The sequence below is a fragment of the Anser brachyrhynchus genome (assembly GCF_964034855.1).
Source record: "Anser brachyrhynchus genome assembly, chromosome: 25".
NCBI lineage: Eukaryota > Metazoa > Chordata > Aves > Anseriformes > Anatidae > Anser > Anser brachyrhynchus.
In genome coordinates this window covers 7649277-7667729 of record NC_137718.1, presented here as the reverse complement: position 1 = coordinate 7667729, position 18453 = coordinate 7649277, and the positions used below count along the sequence as shown (strand labels likewise).

Here is an 18453-nt window from a genome sequence, read left to right as displayed (position 1 = left end):
TCCAGAAGGAAAGGCTGCACTGAGGGTTAAGGGAATACCCTGGCAAGAATGAATCAGTTAAACCAGAAAATCAGTACAGTACTACTTCTTGAAGGGTCATGCCGAGCAGCCACACCATTATGTCCCTTTAATCTTAGCCTACGTTCATTTTTTCCTGCATCTGGGACTAGGCTACAACCACACCACAAGATGAAGGCAATAGATGAAGCTCAAACACACTTAGCAGAATAAAAGCAAACAATAAAGCCTGCATACTGCTCCGGTTACTGCCATATAGTCCGAGTGTTAGCAGACAGAATTGCATGGACAGGACTAAAGATGAAGTCTGAATACAGATGGCCATACCTGACTCAGTCATATACCGAATGCACAAAATCATCCAGTGAGAGGAAGAGCACCAATGATGTGAAAATTCAAGTAATTTATTGAAATCTCTGCATCATAACAGCCTCCGTTTCCTTGAGAAACCCACACAGGCTTTCTTGGAACGTGAAGTAAGAGCACAAACAGTTGTAAAATCTACAGAAGGAGGACAGTTAAGAACTACATAAGATGTCTGTCCCGTATCTGTACCATCCTGGCACCTTTGCAGTGATTTTCATCAGGGGAATCTGACTCAGAGAACTGGTTCTGTCATGGCAGACTCTCCTAAACAGGCCTCTGGTGCAGTACCTGCTCCCTCCCTTTCCAAAAGGTAGATTTCTTACTAAACCTTCAGACCTGCTCCCTCCCCTCGTCCTACTTCTCCCTAACCAAAAGAGGGGGCAAAAGCTCCACTGCAGCACCGGGAAGGAGCTTCGGTGGTAGGAGCCACCAGAGCAGAGCTCGCCAGCGTTTTTTTGGGTGTACTTTGTCCATCGTTGCCACTGAGTGTAAGGACACAAGGACTGCACGTGTCATGTGCTAATTCAGACTCCCCATTTTCTGCTGATCCCGCTTGTTCTTTTGACAATAACAGCACGTTCATTTTCCACAGCTGGTTGTACAGATAGGTTCCTAAGTTATGCGCTGCAGGAATTTCCCATGTGCTGGAAGGGTTTATTCGGAGACATGTTTCTTGTTCTTGGTAAGTCATGTCTTACGCTGAAATAAACAACTCAAGCAACCTCTCTACTCGACAGGCGCCCACAAACAGTGAATCAAAATGTTCTGAAGTACCACAGCACTCAAGCTACAAGAGAAAACAGGACAAAAGAACCAGGTCAAATAATCATTATTATTGCTTTGTATTTGGTAAAAACCAGAAATACATTATGCTAGATTTTATCACAGACCTTATGCAAGTTTGCTTAAAGTCCTGCCAAGTTGACTTCTATAAACCTAATTCAAAAACTCCTTTATTGCATTAAATGTCAAGATTCTGAACACAAGAGCTAGACCTCATTAAACAGATACACTTCAATTTGGTGGCAGCTTGTACTCCTTATATATGCAAAGATGAACTCCTTATACAAGCAGCTATGCATCCTCCGGTGCTTCTAGATCAGTGCCACAGATCTTGAGTTTCCCAGTTTGCTTCTGAGATTGTTTAGGAAAAGAAGAACGAGTTCTACAGATTTCACAGGTTCCACGGGACAAAAAGGGATACCAAATTCTTTAACAGTATACAAAAATATCTTCTCTCTGCAGCTTGTTACTAACACTCCTTTGATTTCTTCTAGCTAGTAAGGTACTAGATTTGTGCAGGAAACAGGACTTCATGGAGAACAGTGTGAACGAATTGCATTAGTGCCTAGTTGGAGTATAACCATGTACCTACAGAAAACTGGAGGGTTTTCAGGTTTTTCTGGCAGCTTCTTCATGTCTCTTTTCATACATTTATACATACAGATTTTTAGGCTGTTTGATTACCTGGGAGACAGCGGAATTGAGGAAGTAATGGATTTTACGGTTATATATATCTTTCCGCTGTTTCCTAGAACAAAAGCAGACTGATAGGAAATTTCATGTATGGAATCATCCCAAACTTAGGCCAATTCTTCTAACCTTACCAAATGCTGGGTATGTACCCACTTACCCTCTCAGGGAGCGACAGGATTACCTCTGTTAGCTGTCCCCCTAGAAGCACCTGCCAAGGCTTCCTGGGGAGAGCTCAGCTAGTCAATGGATGGGCTTCCTGAAAAGCTCTGAACCGCTGCGGGTCCCCGACTCTGCATGTTTGCATCCCCAGTGAACTGGGAATTTCAGGAAGAAGAGAGGAGGTAGGAAAGGAACACGGGTGTGAAGCAACGTTCCAGTATGTGTGGAACCCCAGTAGCGTGCATGTCACCACAAGGGTCATGTCACCAAGCCAGGTCCAGATGGGAACACACATTTAATTCTCCTCTACAGTGCAAGTTACAGTACAAGTTACACTGTAGGTTACTCGTTTCCTTACAATAGAATTAAGGATTTCTCACCTGAAAACTGCCATCCCTGCCACACCCTGTTGAACGATATTGCACGTTCCCCAGGATTTATTAATCATAGAGGATTGCACTGCATTGTGCTTGTTAGGGCCTGTCATTATACAGCACAGCCACCTGAACCCTGGGAGGGTTACTGACACACTCAGAAGTACAACGTACTCTGCTGGTAGAGCCTGCCCGTGACTTACATGGAGATATTCCATCTCCTAACCCTCTGGTGGGAAGATCAAAACCCAGATGTAAAGTGTCTCAAATCCTGTTCCTGAATCTTGGCATAATCAAACTTGTAGCCACCATCACAAATGTAGCCCAGACTATAGAATCTATGGGCAGTGCCAGCGTTGATGCAATTTTGGCCTTGTAAGAAGTATCAGGAATTGGCCAAGGCTGCATTCCAAAATGAGGTGGTATTGGATGTGCCATTAGCTTCTGAAGGTGGCACGTGCATATTGGTAAATACCACCTGTTGCACTTACGCTGATCAATCTGGTCATATCTCCACCGACATTCCCATTATTAAAGTCAAAAACCTTTCACAAAATTGGACAAACCGGATGGAACACAGACATATTGGGATAGCGACACAATTTGGAAGTTGGTTTGGGAATGCCGCTAGGTCAGTTTTGAACTGGATCGTTTTTGTCTTACTGATATGTGAAATATTCATACATCAGCAAAACTGATTGCATGTTTTCTGTAGTCCCTGCTCTCTATGGGGGACGAGTGGAAGAGGAGCAATGTCCCTTGCCCCTTTGTGTGAACAGCAGGCAATTTTGACAGCCTCCAGGGATGCAGGGGCCTGACCATACAGCATGAAGTATCATCCGAAGGCGCGTGCCCCTACAGAGCTTTTCTCGCTTTCAGTTGTGCTGGAGGGGCAGGGCGCACTCAGACGACTCCTGAAGTTAAGATTTAAGGGAGAAACCTCTGGTGAAAGCTGCTGACAACCGCAGATCCCTTGCGTTTTAGCAAGTTCTCATTATGCAGGTGCCTCGGTGGCAGCGTGGGAGATTATTTTCTGCCCTGCGAGACCACCTGGTAGGGAAATTCAGGTTTTCCAATCGTGGCTCCTCGTTTTGGGTTAGGACGTTTCCCAGCGGGGGCTGAGGCGATCGCTCGGGCTGGGTCCCGAGGGAGGCGTCCCCGTTACGGGGGGCACTCGGAGCCCGCTCCCGGGCGGGCGATGGGGTGCTCCGAGGGGGCTCCTCGCCTCCTCGCCCGCTCCCCGCCTCGGCCCCCTCGTCCTCCTCGGCCCCCCCGGCGGCGGAGCTCTCCGGGGGAGAGGCGAGGCCGGAGGCCGGGCTCCCCTCGAAGCCGCTCGGCGGCCGCGGGCCGGGGCCGGAGCCGGGGGCCGCTGGCCCGGCCCTCCCGGAACGGCCCCGAGCGGGCCGCCCCGGGGCTCGAACCGGCGGCGGCCCCGCCGGGAGGGGCGGGAGGAGGCCCCGCCCCGCGCCGCCGCCAGGGGGCGCCGCCCGGTGCCGCCCCTCCCCTCCTCCCGCCGCGCCCGCGCAGAAGCCGCCCGGGGCCCGACGCGCGCGGCGGCGGCGTGGGCGGGGCGAGCGGGACGGCCCGGCCCTCAGGCCCCCCCCCCGGCCCGGCCCTCAGGCCCCGCCCCCTCAGGCCCCGCCCCCTCAGGCCCCGGCCCTCAGGCCCCGCCCCCAGCCCCGCCCCCTCAGGCCCCGCCCCCTCAGGCCCCGCCCACAGCCCCGCCCCCTCAGGCCCCCCACGTGCCGGGAGCCGGGCCCGGAGCCGAGCGGGCTGCGAGGCCGGGCGGGGGGCGGCGGGGGGCGGCGGAGCCTCGCGGCGGTGCCGCTGCCCCGAAGCCCGGCGGGCCCCGGCGGAGCGTTCGGGGCTGCCTCGGCGGGCGGCTCCGCGGCTCCGCGGCTCCGGGGCTCGGCTCGTCCCGCGGGGTCGGGCTGGTTTGGCAGCCAGCGGCGGTAAAACGGAACGGTAAATGCATTTGTAATGGCCGGGGGGTTGTTGCTGCCGCTGCGCCAGAGCCCCCGGAGATTTGTCACCTCTTTCCCTTTCCGGCACTTTCCCTTTGGAGGCCGCGGCGCCGACGGCTTCGTCGAGGGCTGCGGGGACCCCGCTTCGCGCCCCGCCTGGGCCCCTGGCCCCAGGAGCACGGCCGGGAGCCGGGGGCGGTCCCGGGCGCTGGGTGCCCGCCGAGCACCCGCAGAGGAAGGAGGAGGGAGAGGAAACGTGGGCCCCTGGCCCCAGCCCCCGGGTTTTGGGGGGGTGGGGGGGGGAAAGGAGGCGCAGCTGAGGATTTGGGGCCGGCGTCTTGCTTGGCGGTGGCTGGGAGGGGGGTGCCTGGGGGCAGCCTCGTGTGCAGCATCGGCGGGGCGATCCTGGGCAACGAGCGATGGATTCTGGTTGAAGAACAGGCCGGGGGGGCGTGGGGGGCACACGGGGGGTGAGAGATGGCAGGTAGCGGCCGGCGCCTTGCTTTGGCCCTGCTCCCCGCCACGCGGCGCTGGGGTTCGGCCGGGGACTGCCCCGCAGCGAGGGGCACCGGGAGGACACCGCCGCCACCGCCCCATGCTGCTGGGAAAACCGTGATTTTTAGCCCATTCCCCCTCACCCCCAGCGCTCTCCTGTGTTATCTTGCAGCTGGATCCGCGCCCCACGCTCCCTGCCCCCACATCCCCCAGCTATGCACAGTGCCGCAGTGGGGAAACCAGCAGGAAAGATGAAAAAGATGGGGGGGCTAATTTAATTAGTAATTGATTGTGGGAGAGTAATCGGGAACCCTTCTGAGGGGCATGGCAGCTGCCGCGTGGGGACAGGGCGCGGTGGGATGTGGCATCCCCCCTCCGTGCCACCCGCACCCCAACATCCTCCCGCTGTAGGGGGCAGCCTCACCGAGCCCCCCCGGTGTCCCATTACCGTGCCGCCCCCCATGAATGTTTCATGGCCGGGGCTCGGCAAGGAGCTGGAGATGAAATATCAAACCCCGCTCTCAGCGTCGCATCTGCTGGAGGATCAAAACCGATGTTTTTTTGCACGAGGGGGGGTGTCACAGCTCGTTTTCCCTTCCTGTAGCTAGAAATTGAGAGGGGGCTCGGGGGGGTGGCCACTACTGGGGACACCCCTGCTGTGGGGGCAGGAGGCAACGCCGCCACTCCTGCCACGAGTGTGCCCGTCCTCGTCCCTGGCACGGGGGTGGCCAGATTGCAGCGGCGTTGGGTTTCTGCTGGTGGCTTATTAATAACTAGGCTCATTAATAACTGATGATTAATCAGGGCCGGGCTGGGGAAACCCAAGAGGAGGTCGGGGTGGGGAGCACAGCCCGGCACGGGGGGCTCGGGGCCAGGCATGGGGGGCTCCTGGCTGCTCTGCCTGCTGCCGGCGCTGGTGGCAGGTGGGTGGCTGGGGGTCCCCGGGGGGGTCGGGCTGGGGGTGCCGCAGAGACCCGGCCAACTCGCTGCGCCTCTCGCCCAGCTCAGCCACTGGACGCTGGTTCTGCGTCCTACGAGGAGCGGACGGTGACGGGGGTGCGGGGCCGGGCAGTGGAGCTGAGCTGCGGGCCCGCGGTGCCGGCGGTGGTCTTCTGGAGCTTCACGGCGGCGGGGAGCACCGGGCCGCCGCGGGCAGTGGCGGTGGGCTCGGGCCTGGAGGTGGTGGTGGCCCCTGGCGCGGGGGCGCTGGGTCAGGCCAGCCTGTGCAACGGCACGCTGGAGCTGCGGGAGCTGCGCGCCGCCGCCGCCGGGCGCTTCTTCTGCCAGGGGCTCTTCCCAGAGCCCGGGAGGCTCCGTGTGGGATACGCCGCCGTGCTGCTGCGGGTCCTGGGTAAGTCGCCCCCTGGCCCAGACGAGCCCCTTGCACGTGTTGCCCCCCACACTGGGCTGGCAGATCGTCCCCTCGGCCAGCAGCCAGACCGCGTGGTGCCCGCTGGTCACCGCAGCACACAGTGGAGGCCGTGTAGCTGTGCATGAGGGTATCATGTCCTAACAGCCAGCATAGCACCCCACTAGCCAGCATAGCGCCCCAGTAGCCAGGACTGTGCCCCAGTAATCAGCATAGCAACCTGCTAGCCAGCATAGCACCCCACTAGCCAGCATAGCACCCCACTAGCCAGCATAGCACCCCACTACCCAGCATAGGAGCTCGCTAACCAGTGAAGCACCCTACGAGCCAATGTAGCACCCCACTAGCTATCCCATCACCTTGACCACCAGGCCACACAGCACGCCAGTAGCCACCTCCCATCTCCTTCTCCTGGCCAACCTGGCATCCTGCTAGCTAACAGGTGGGCTCACCAACCCATACTCATCCTCACCAGCCACTCTATCCCCTCACTGCTGGTTGTGGATCATCCGAGTCAGAAAGGCCACCTCTGGTTGGGAAAGGGGGGATGTGGGGGCTCTGGGTGGGATCAGGAGCAAGGGGCTGGTGGCCTTGGGGCTGCTCATGACTGGGTACCCCCAGTGCCTGTCTCCAGGCCTTTTGTGCGGCCGACGGCGGCGGCGGCAGCGGAGGGGACAGAGGTGGCCCTGATATGCGCCGTGAGGGAGGGGACGGCGCCGCTCAGCTTCTCCTGGCAGCACCGGGAGCCCCGGGGGGGGGCCCTGGCAGCACCCATGGGGCTGGGGGACTCTGGGGCAGAGCTGCGCCTGGCACCTGCCAACCGCAGCCACACCGGCTGGTACGTCTGCACGGCCCGCAACGAGGTCAACAACCGCACCAGTGAGCCCGTCTACCTTGACATTGTCTGTGAGTGTGACATCGGCTCGGCCCCGCTTCCCCAGGGGGCCCCGAGGTGGGGGGCTTGGTCACCGGCCGTAGGGGCAGCCCCAGGGCTGGAGATGCCGCTGTGATGCATCCATAGCCACCGTGGTGCCTCCAAGGCCACCGTGCACCCCGCCACTGTGATGCCTCCCTGGCCACCGTACCACCAACGCACACCCGTGGCCACCATGGCACCAAGCTGTGTCCGCAGCCACCACATGGTCACCACGCACCACAGGACAGCCATGGGCACCGTGCGTGCTCGCAGCCACCACACGGCACCATCTCTAAGGAGGCTCCCCCAGCAGCAGGAGGGTGCCCCAGGTGGGGCTGCACCCCCCCAGCGGCACCGTCCCCACAGCTAAGGGCCCCGTGTCCCCACAGATGGCCCCGACGAGCCAGCCATCAGCGTGGAGCCCTTCTCCCCCGAGCAGGGAGGCTTCTCCGCGGGCGAGCGGGAGGACGTGGTGCTGAGCTGCCTGGCACCATCCAACCCCCCCAGCCGCTACATCTGGCTCCACAACGGCTCCCAGGTCCACACCGGGCAGACCTTTGTCATCGCCGCCATTGCCCGGGGACAGGCAGGCACCTACACCTGCCTGGCCGAAAACACGCACCTCCAAACCCGCACCCAGGCCACCATCATCCTCACCGTCTACTGTAAGTACCTCCGGGGGCAGCCCTGGACCAGCGTGGAGAAGAGGCGGTGCCCGGCGAGGACGTGGGTGCGAGGGGCAGGTTGGGGAGATAAAAGTGGGGGGGGGGGACACCGGCCATGATGCCCCCCCCCGCGCTGTGCAGATCCACCGGCCGGGAGCCCCAGCTGCTCTGCCTTGGCCACCGCCGACCTGCGGGACGTGGCCCTGCGGTGCCGCTGGCCGGGGGGCTTCCCCCCAGCCCGGCTGCGCTGGGTGGGCCTCGGGGAGGAGGAAGAGGAGGAGGAGGAAGAGGGGGCGGCAGGGCCAAGCTTTTCCATGGCCACCAACATCCGTCCAGGGGTGACCACAAGGAACGGCAGCTCCTTCGCCTGCCTGGCCACCCACCCCACGCTGCGGGAGGCGGCCATGTGCAGGACCACTTTGTGTGAGTGCAGACTGGTCCCCAGCGCCCCGACACCCCCCCCTAAAACATGTCCCTTGCCCTCCCCCCCCCACTTCAACCCAAGCGCCGCAGCCGTGCCACAGGGCACACGTGCCCCACAGCTGGGCAATCCCCGAAGCAGTGCCATGGTGGCTGCCCCTCGCTCGCTCCCGAAAGGGATGAAGCTGGGTGGGGGGCTCGCCCAGTGCCGCCCCCTCCCCCCAATGCCTCTCTGTCTCCCAGGGGTCCCGGCTGGCAGCCCTGCCTGCACGGCTGTGGCCACCAAGCACGACGAGTTCGTGATGCTGCAGTGCCGCTGGGAGGGGGGCACGCCGCCGGCCACCCTGCGCTGGTGGGACAGCCGGGGTCAGGCGCTGGGTGTCCCCATGCCCTCGGCCGCTGTCCTTGTGCTGAGCGCCGATGCCAGCCTGGGGGGCCAGGACTTCATCTGCGTGGCCACCCACCCGCTGCGGGCGGCTGCTGCTGAGTGTCACCTCCGGCTTGGTAAGCCGGGATGTCCCCACGCGCTGTCCCCAGCAGCGCTGCAGCACGCCACGCCGGCAACTTGCACAGCCCCGGTGGCTCCGTGCCCTCTCGCTGCGCAGACGTCCCCAAGCTGGAGGTGGAGCAGAGCGAGGTGGCGGTGCTGGAGGGTGGTGAGGCACGGCTGGCGTGCCGGTGGTGCGGTGTCACCCACCTGGGTGCCGAAATGGTCTGGTACGATCCCCGGGAGCAGGAGGTGCCACTGGGCATGGCTAAGTACCGGCTGGAGCAGGACGAAGCGTGGGCCAACCTCACTGTCCGGGATGCCGAGTGGCCGGGGGATGGTGGGACCTACCGCTGCACCGCAGCCAACGCCGTGGGCACCACCAGCCTCCCCGTCCACCTCCGTGTAGACCGTGAGTGTGTGTGGGGGGAGGGGGTGGCACCGGAGGGGTCCCCAGGGTGGACTGGGGACGAGCCCATCCCTGCTGGGTGCCATTTTGCTGCAGGGTACCCGGCCCCCCCCAACGTCACCATCAGCAAGCTGCGGTACACGCGGGCGCGAACCGAGGTGCGGCTGGAGTGGCGGACGCAGGGCACGGGCAACCTCACCGGCTTTGTGGTGCAGCGGCGGCAGGCAAAGAAGCCCCAGCGCCGGGCGCCCGGCCCCTGGGAAACAGCCGCAGGTGACATCGAGCCCCACTCCCGCGACCGGCGCCTGGGGGGGCTGGACCCCACTGTGGTCTATGCCTTCCGCGTCCTGGCTGTCAACCACCGCACGGCCGGGCACCCCTCCGAGGTGCAGACGCCAGGTGAAGTGGGAAGGGGCCAGTGCATCCAACCTCCTCCAGCATCCCCTCTGGAGCGGTCACTTGGTGTAAGGCATCAGTAGGGGCTGGAAAAACATCCCAGGGGCTGTCTCCCTACCGGGAGAGCAGGGATTGAATGGAGAAAGGCAGCATTTGCATCCAAGTGTGAGCAGCCATCAGTAGGTTTCAGAGTAAACAGGTGCAGGCTTCTGTCTCTCTCCACTTTCTAGGCTCTGCCAGTCCTTGCGCTGGGGTGCCTGGTGCCCACCTTGCTCACTCGTGTCCCCCTGCACATCTTGCGCCCGTGCACTGTCCCTGCTGCCCCTCGCCTCGTTATCTTAATTGCCCCTGGCAGGGATGGGCTGACAGGTAGCCGCTCTCTTCCAGCCGAGCCTCCCTTCGAGGCACTCCCCGCAGTGACAGGGGCGGCGGTGGCGGGGATGCTGGTGGCCACTGCGGTGTCTCTGCTGGCCGTGCGCTGCGTCGCCCGCCACCGGGACAACCTGCCACGTGAGTGCCGGGGGGAGGCTCGGCAGGGCAGCCGGGGCAGTGGAAGGACCCCCGACACCCTCACCTCGTCTGTTCCCAGGGCTGCACGACCTACTCTTCCACACGTGAGTGCCCCAACCCCCACGCGCTGGTGCCCAGCCCTCTCCGTGCGCACCTGGCCACAGGTGAGAGCCCCGTGCTCCCCAGGGCCAGCCCTGAAGCCCCAGAGCTCCCCAGCACGACCGAGGATGCTCCAGCGGCCACAAGCAGGGAGGACAGAGCAGAACGGGGACAGGGAGATGCGGGTGGCCCCAGCACAACAGCCACAGCAGGTACCGGTGCCCACGGGGCCAGATGAGAGTGCAGCCACCAGCCGAGGGGGCTGTCACCAAGGCTCCCCTGTCCCACCCTTGCAGAGCCACTCTCAGCCCTGCCAGATGCCGCCGCTGCCGACCTGCCGGTTGGTGTCCCCATCGTGGCGATGGCCACGCCGTGAGCCTGGCCTGACCTCACCCCAGGGGCTTCTCCCCGTTGCTTCCTTTCCTTCGGTTTGATGCTGGGGACGAGCTCAGGTCTGGCAAAAGCACCAGTGACCGCCCCGGTCCCTGCAGCATCTCCGGGGCCAGACCCCAAGTGAGAGCCGCAGGGGCTCAGCCCCCTCCTCGCACGCTGCCCGGGCTGTACCTCGCTCATTTCATTGCATCAATAAAGCTGGAAGGGTGCACGGGTCGGTGCCAGGCAGCCCCCACAGCAAGCATGGAGGGGATTTGTTTTGGAAAAACCTGAGGATGGACGGGGAGGGGGCTGGTGATGAGAAGCAGGGGTGGCGTGAGCAGGGCTGCGGCTAAGGAGTCGGGCTCTCAGCCCTCGTGCTTTTCTCAGAAGCACCCAGCGGTCGGGCGCTGCTTTGCACACAGAAAACGTTCCTTTGTGTCCCGCCCGGACACGCGCTCCCTCCTCCCGTAACGCGGACTGTCATAAAAATTTCGGCTGGCGGAGACAGATTGGGTTGCAGTGCAGAGGGCTGCTGGCGAGGAGCCACAGAGGAAATTCTTTGTGCTGCTTTAATATGCTTCGACATGAACTGCCAACGTACAAACAAGTGAGCCAGGGCCTGGTTTTGCTTCTTTACAATGTTTAAGAAGATGGTGGGGAAGATCCATAATTTTTCCCGTGGGGCAGGAGGGGCCAGGGAAGGGAAGGGAAGGGAAGGCTTTTCTCTTCTGGATAGTGCTGAGGGTTGACAAAACCACAATAGATCCAAGGTCCTGAAGCATTTTTGGGGCTGCTAAAGAGGGGGAAGCTCTAGCAGAGGAAGCTGGCTTGGGGATTTACCCGCTGGTCGGAAGGCAGCACAGCCCCAGTGCTGGGATGAGCCTGCTCGCACGCAGGGGGCTCCCAGCCCTGCGCCCTCTGGCACCAGCGCTGGCCTCCAGCTCTGCTGTTACTGCTGGGGCTAAAGAAAAGATTTAGGTGCCAACTCATCCTCACCGAGGGGAGAGCCAAGCACCAAAGTGCCGCTCCCAGCCCCCCGCAAGCCAGGGCCTCCCGCAGTGGGGGGTTTGGCAGGAGGTTTTGGGACCACACTGAATTTCTGAGGTTTATGCAGTGTAAAGAGAGCACAGCCACAAACCTTCAGTGGGGTAAGGAGCTGGTGCTCATCTTTACCCTGAAAGTCCACGTTTTTCAGGCCAAAATGCAGGACGTCAAAGATTGCCATTAATGATTTTTTTTCCCCTTTTCGGTGCAAACACAGAGGAAGGCAGGGTGTAAGGAAAGCAGCCCCTCGGCTCTGCTCAACCTTTGTCTTTAGGTTTACGCAAAAAAAAAGGAGAGTTCCTGGTAATTTCTCCTGCGTTTTGTTAATAACATGTCCACTAAGTATTGAGTAATGAGAACCAACCTGGCTTCTGTGCCCGCACAGTGTCTGTCGATCCGTCTGCTTGAGACCCCGGACGGCACCAATCACCACTCCTGCCACTCTCCATAAAGCAGCAGCATTCCCTTTAATATTTCTCAAACCACCAAAAAAACAAACCGAAAAAAAAAAACACTTGCAAAAACTACATCATTTCGAAATATGTACAATTTCCAAAGGAATATTACAGCTTCTTAGAACAACATAGCTCATTCGCCATATGACAACAAACATGCATCTTGAATTCATCGCTGCCAGAGGTGACACCAGTGTAACTCCAGAACTATTCTCCTTGGGTAGAACTGCAGCCAGGTGACATGTTCAGAGATACCTGGAGAATCAGGGAGAGTTGTTTTTTTGCCCCCTTTTTTTTTCTTTTAAATATGCAGACCCCTATTAGGTAACAATTGCCAACTAGGGCACAAACCACTAGGGAGGTAATCAGATGGTGGCTGTAGGTATAATGTTAGGTGAGGATCTCACTCGTAACTGCCTGGAGGACACAGTGCCCCACGGTTTAAAACCCCGAGGATGAGGAGCAGGCACAGGGGCTGAGGAACACGAGGGTTGCTTAAAAACGTGGCTAAACTCAGTGCTTGGGGAAACAATGAACCTGGAGTTCAAACCAAGCTCCTAACTACTCGTCTGCCAAAGCTCCAAGGAGGCAAATACTGGGGAAGCCTTGCATCAGGGTCTGCGATAGGAAACACAGCAAGGACAAAGCTGTGCTCCTAGGAGTGATGCAGAAGGGCAGGTTTAGGAGAGAAGGCCTTAAACAGAGCGAGGAGTGGGGCTGCGCAGCGTCGCTGGGGCAGAAAGCAGTCCGAGCCTAAGGATTTTGTGGCCCCAGGCCCACGGTGGGAAGGTTCAGAATTAAGCACCTCTAGCTGGGAGCACACACACCAAACCCCCACAATAAAGGTAAAAGTTATATATTTTTATAAATAAAATACAATAAAAGGAAAAAAAAACACTTAAAACAGTGTAACTTGATATAAATAAAGCAGTCCACAAAGAGATTCTGCTAACAAGGCAGATTAGAACAGTTTCATCCCTGAACAGAACCCGTCCCAAATCTGACACTCGCGGTGGCTTGCAACCCGCGGCCTTGGGCTCCTCTCTGTGCTCTCACATTGATCCCGCCCACCAATCTCACACCGGCATCCTACACTTCAGCATCAAAAAAGCAGACCAGCACATTTCCAGGAAATCAGGACAGGACATTGCACTCAAGCCGTGTTCATTCAGATGCTCTTGCCTCCCTCTGGCATGCACTCAGTCTTGCAACCATGAAAATCAAAGCCACGGTCGCGCATGGACGAGCAGAGTGGAGTCGCGTACACGGTACAGCATTGGCACCAGGCTCTGGACACAAGCAAAAATAAAGCATCAACTACTGGAATAGTCTTGCATAGTAACCCAGCTCAGACCTAGTAAATTCTTATTAAGGGCTCTATTTATAAAGTATATAACACATTATATATATCTCTTCATGCTGCATGCACACGCACCACTTGGCGTTCAGTGGGGAAAGGAGACTTTTTGGGCCGGGCACAGTTTCTGAGCACGGCACACTGCACCTGTAGCGCCTTTGCAGGCGCTCCCCGAGGGGTTTGCAGCTCCAGCCAGACCGGCTTCGCTTCCTCCCTTCCCAGCTCCAGGGCTGTTGCTGGCGCTCACTAGAAAAATACTTGCTCCATTAAAAGAAGGCTGCACATGTGTCGCCTTGGGGCAGCTGTAATTGTAATTTATGTGCCTCATGGCTGGGGTTATGCGTGCTGATTTCTGGAGAGAGTGCTTTACAGGCACAAGTTTGTTTTATTTACTTTGATTAAATTTGAAAGAAAAAAAAAAACAACCCTGCAGTTAACATTGCAACACCTACATCATGCCGCATGTGCTGTTTCTGAAAAGGCAGGCAGGTTTCTCAGAGCCGCGTGCATGGCCAGGCTGGAGCACTTTGACAAGGCTCATTTTACCTAGGAGGCAAAGGCAGCTAGTCAAGCAATTAGTAGTATCCCCTTTTTTCCACTCCAAACCAAGGAGTTTAAATGCAGTCAAACTGAGTTTTTGTCTTCTGCAAGTGAGCAGGGCAGCAGGAATAAAGCATCACAAACACGATGTTCTGGGTTTGATTTTCTAACAGCTCGCGGAGGACTCACCAGGCTCAGGAGCTGCACTGCAGTGGATGACACAGTGTGGGAGGAGCACGCGGTCAGGGAAACTCAGAGGAGGTTCTGCTGCAAGTTTAACAGCTCCACACCATAGCCACTGGAAATTAAGCCACCTGACTTAGCAGTAATTATTTACTAATGAGCTGTAAAGGTCAGCTCAGCTAGATCACTTTTGGCAGCAGCCCTCTTAAGCACCTCCTGCTTATCGCCATCCCTCCTGCTCTGTGGGACACAGTGGGTGAAGGTGATTGTGAGACTTACTTTAGGCTGGGTCACTTCACCAAACCACCTTGCCATCCAGCTCTACAGACATCACCTGGAGCAGAAGAGAGCAGATGCCCACACCCAGGCTGCTGCCAGAAGAAAGGCTGCAGGCTGCAGCCTGCCCCGAGCACTTGCTGGAGAGCAGGGAGACCAGCAGACCAGGAGTGTTCCAAAGCACCCCGACAGTCCCTCCTCCTGCCCAGGTTCTGATGACTGCTTGGATTACCAAAGCACTTGTAAAAAGAAAAGAGCAATCTGCTAGTACAACTGTTCAAACAGGCTGGGCTTTTGCACACACTTCTGAAAAGGAAAGAATCACTGAAATAGTGGCAAAGACCTACAGGTGCAAACAGTTGCCAGAACATCTCTGAGCTCTGCCTCTGAAGCCATATTGTAACTACTCAGCTATTCATTTTCTTACCCACAGTCCCTTATTCACCCTTGTTCCATGAGTTCTTCCCAGAGAAGCTGAAAGAGGACATGGAAATACATGTTCAAGCACTGTGATGTTAAGTTGCCAGGAATGTGGCAGCCCCTGTGAAGGTGGTCCTAACATCAGAACTGCTCAGGTGTGCTCCACACTGCTAACTCCGCGTATCAGACGCTTTTTGTCTCCTTGGAAGTGCTTCTCTCGCTGGTCATATTCCATGGAAGACACACTACACACTTCCCATTGTCGTTCTTTATATTATTACAAATCTTTTTTATACACATAACCAGGCTAGTTTCATGGTGCATGGGAAAAAAAAGGGATTTCAATGCATAAATAATATAAAAAGGCAACCATTTAAAAACAAGATACATTCATTCATATGACACTACTACAAAAAATAAATAGTGACTCTCTCTGTTATAATTAACATCCCTCCATTAGTCCCTTTCAGCGACTCTGCTGTGCAGTTACTGGCGTTAAGTGGGGAAAGCGGTCACTTCCTCAGGTCTCCTGAAGCTGGAGCTGTCGGAGGTCCCCAGAACCATTTAATGTGACACCGGATGAGCTCCATCCTGGCTTTTCCTTACAGTCCTTTGAAACAGGCTGAAGAATAAGGGGACTCCAGCTCAAAACGTGATTCGATGTTTCTGAGTGCAAACAGTTGTCACCTGCAAAGCAAGTGTAGGGTTTTTTGTTTGTTTTTAAACAGATTATCTCCTCTTTAAACTCAACAGACTCACAAGCACATTAAAAATTCAGATTAACAGATCCTGGCAAAGCACTCAGCACAGATTTATTCTCATCTAAGCAGGCACAAAGCCTACATGCAGCATTAGGCAACGGTTTAGAGCATCAGCTCTATCCAAGCACACTGATGGACTGATATCTAATAGGTTACATTAATTAGGTCAGGATTATGCAGCCCAATCTCCATCTACATTTCTGTGCCTGTTCTCACCTACGGGAATCTAAGCCATCACGGATGCTTGCTCATTAGGAAAAACTCCATTAGGCAGCATTTCAGCCGTCTAGGTCTGGTCTGGGAGACGACGAGTATGCTGTACCACAGGCAACTACAAGCCAGCATAAATCAGTCACAGCCTCATTATCTGGAGCATGCCTGCTAAATGAGCTCCATTAGAGGCATCAATCATGAAGGGCATGGCAGCCACAGGCACCTGAGCATTGCCACTTCTATTTTCTGCAACGGGAAAGGTGGAACACTTAATACTTCTTCCAAAGGACAGGTCTTTTGTGGGCCTAATTACTAGTTCCTCCGCAATAAATTACCGCTTCTCTGCAGAACCTACCTGGCTTCAAAGCCCGGCGGTATCCTCTCCAAAATGACTTACCATCTGTGTACTCCATGGAGAGCTGATTGATGCTTTCTCGACAGCAGGGATGCTGGGCAGAGGGCTGCTCTGCCTTCTCTTTGCTGTCCTCCTCCAGCTGTGCGCTGCACTCAGGGACGCTGGAAGCTAAGCACATGGCCACCATGACATGATTCAGAGGTTTCATCTCCAGACTGTCCTGCTGGTAAGGTGCTACGATGGGCATGACAGGTAGCGTGTTGCTGCTGAAAGTGCCATTGGTTTTGGTGAAACACCTGAAAACATAAGCCAAAATGGAGTTACTCAGAGCCCTGATCACCCGCACGTTTTTTCTTTCCACTACTTGACTTATCTTGAGAAACTGCAATTTTTAAGTACTTTACCATGACTTATTTACTATAGCAACAGTAAGAATCTTGCCAAGTAAGTTTTGAATATATTTTTGGATCAATCCTGACATTAAGAAAAAGATCAAGCATTTTTTCTCCCAACAGACAGCTGAAAACATTGTAAACATTTGCTCAGTTACTTCCCCCATCTGTTGTGACCTGATGACCTGACTTGCAAGTCCATTTCTTCATCAAGGCAGCCCCATAAAGCAGGTTTTCACTGCCAAGAAAAAGAGCTCAAGTTTGAAACCCAAGCAGCAAGCTTAAGTACCTTGGAAAATAAATACTAAGTGCTATTGGAGTGAATGCAAATTAGAAAAATATATTCAACACTATAAACATAAAACCCCTGTGTGGTGCGACTCAGATTGTGGCCCTACAATACATGTGTAAGGCTGTGAAACTGGAGTTAAACTGCTAAATCAATTGTTACAGCCAAGGTATTTAACCTTTAAACAAAAAGGAGCTAGAGACCTTAACAGACATTCATACCATTGCAGTAAGCAGGGAAAATGCCTCGTGTTTAGAGCTCCACTAACAACATAGACTCACCAAACATTTATATAAGTAATTACTACAAAAGGAAACCCAAAAAATCACACTTCGCTGTGGTTTAATACAAAATCATAATTACCACAAAAGTAAAAGGTTGATTTGTACAGCTGCCGTAAACTAGGAAACCACCCCCAAAACGCTCCTGGTTTTGAGGCGCAGAACAGAGATGGATAAGCAGATGAAGTGAAAGCAAGTATCCCACAATGATAACCTAATGCTACCACTGTGTCCTTTAACCGCTTGTTTCACAGTGACCAGCGAGGGAAAAAAACAAACAATACTGCCCACTCCCATCTGAACCATGACATCAGCCTCCTCAGCATGGAGATACGGATGGAAAACGACTCAGCAATGCTGTTTTCTGGCATTAGCGAGACCACTAGAAAGGGGAGTATGTTCAAAACTAGCGCTAGGGAATGATACTCTGAAGCACTCAAGAGAAGGTTAAACAGGCTTCAAATTTTACACACAAATTATATGCTGATATGCCAAATGGATACAACTCAGAGCATTCTTTTGCTGCCAAACCTAAATATAACTGTCGCCCGTTCTGCTCACGATGACAAGCCCCATCCATCTCACTGCACGCAGTTGTTTATTACCACTTACTACACCACCTAAGTGCTGGCATTCGGAGCTGGCACCCACGGCTGTGCGCAGCTCTACATGGGATCAGATGCATTTAACCGACGCACAGCAGAAAAACCTACGGCGTGTAACAAGCTACAGGGGAACTTCTGGAAATGAACCCATCCAGAAATCATCAAGTACTTTTATTTTTTTTTTCCCTAAATAAGCTTGTTCCAGCAATCACCTCTAGCCAAAATAACGTGGTTGTACATACTTATGATATAGTTGTGCAGTTTGAACTATGAGCTCGGAGCTGGACTACCTGTCATGCCTGTATTGAATAAAAACAGCTGGAGTGCTAATGTATTCGTAAGCCTTGTTCCACAGAAGAACTGATATCCAGGATCTGGCTGTTCAGGTGCTAGCTCATCCGATATAAAGTGTTTCTTTAGAGTGACTCCGGCCCAAAAGTGGGCAGAGCTGATCTTTACGCTGCTGAAGGAGGGGAAACATTACTTTGACATTACCAGTGACAGGGTGTCGGCAATCAGACCTTACCTGGATAGCAGCTGATCCCTCAGCACCAAAGTACTGAACTCAAACGGATTTAAAACTGGGAGACGCTAAGCCTGGCTGTTACAGAAAGGTCCTGCCAACTCCCACGGCGTGCTTTTATTCCACTAAGGTGACGGTGATGAGTAAAAACACCACACTTGAGGGACTTCTGCTATACGCGTGGCCAGAGCCTCACGTTATACTTCCACCTGAGAACCGCAATTGACAGGGCCAGAACTGAGGATCAACAAAACATCCAGT

The 18453-nt window shown here is 55.6% G+C and overlaps 2 protein-coding genes across 8 annotated transcripts in view; one reads left to right on the top strand and one right to left on the bottom strand.

Annotated features, from left to right (window-relative positions):
* Positions 1 to 4222: 4222 nt before the first annotated feature.
* On the top strand, positions 4223 to 13834 carry VSIG10L2 (V-set and immunoglobulin domain containing 10 like 2). Its single transcript, XM_080567571.1, is given in 11 exon segments — positions 4223 to 6203; positions 6843 to 7127; positions 7527 to 7802; positions 7944 to 8225; positions 8466 to 8731; positions 8734 to 9121; positions 9215 to 9517; positions 9902 to 10024; positions 10104 to 10128; positions 10211 to 10335; positions 10420 to 13834. Coding segments are annotated over 11 exon segments (2712 nt in total). The 5' UTR covers positions 4223 to 5644; the 3' UTR covers positions 10500 to 13834.
* A 1196-nt stretch (positions 13835 to 15030) lies between these two features.
* The window catches only part of CDON (cell adhesion associated, oncogene regulated), a 54602-nt gene continuing 51179 nt past the window's right edge, over positions 15031 to 18453 (bottom strand). For all 7 annotated transcript variants that reach the window (XM_080567565.1, XM_080567570.1, XM_080567564.1 and 4 more), the window contains 2 exons: positions 16145 to 16398; positions 15031 to 15460 (listed from right to left, as the gene is read on the bottom strand). In XM_080567565.1, coding sequence (XP_080423691.1) covers positions 15294 to 15460; positions 16145 to 16398 — 421 coding nt within the window. In that variant the 3' untranslated portion in view covers positions 15031 to 15293. The remainder of the gene's footprint in view (positions 15461 to 16144; positions 16399 to 18453) is intronic.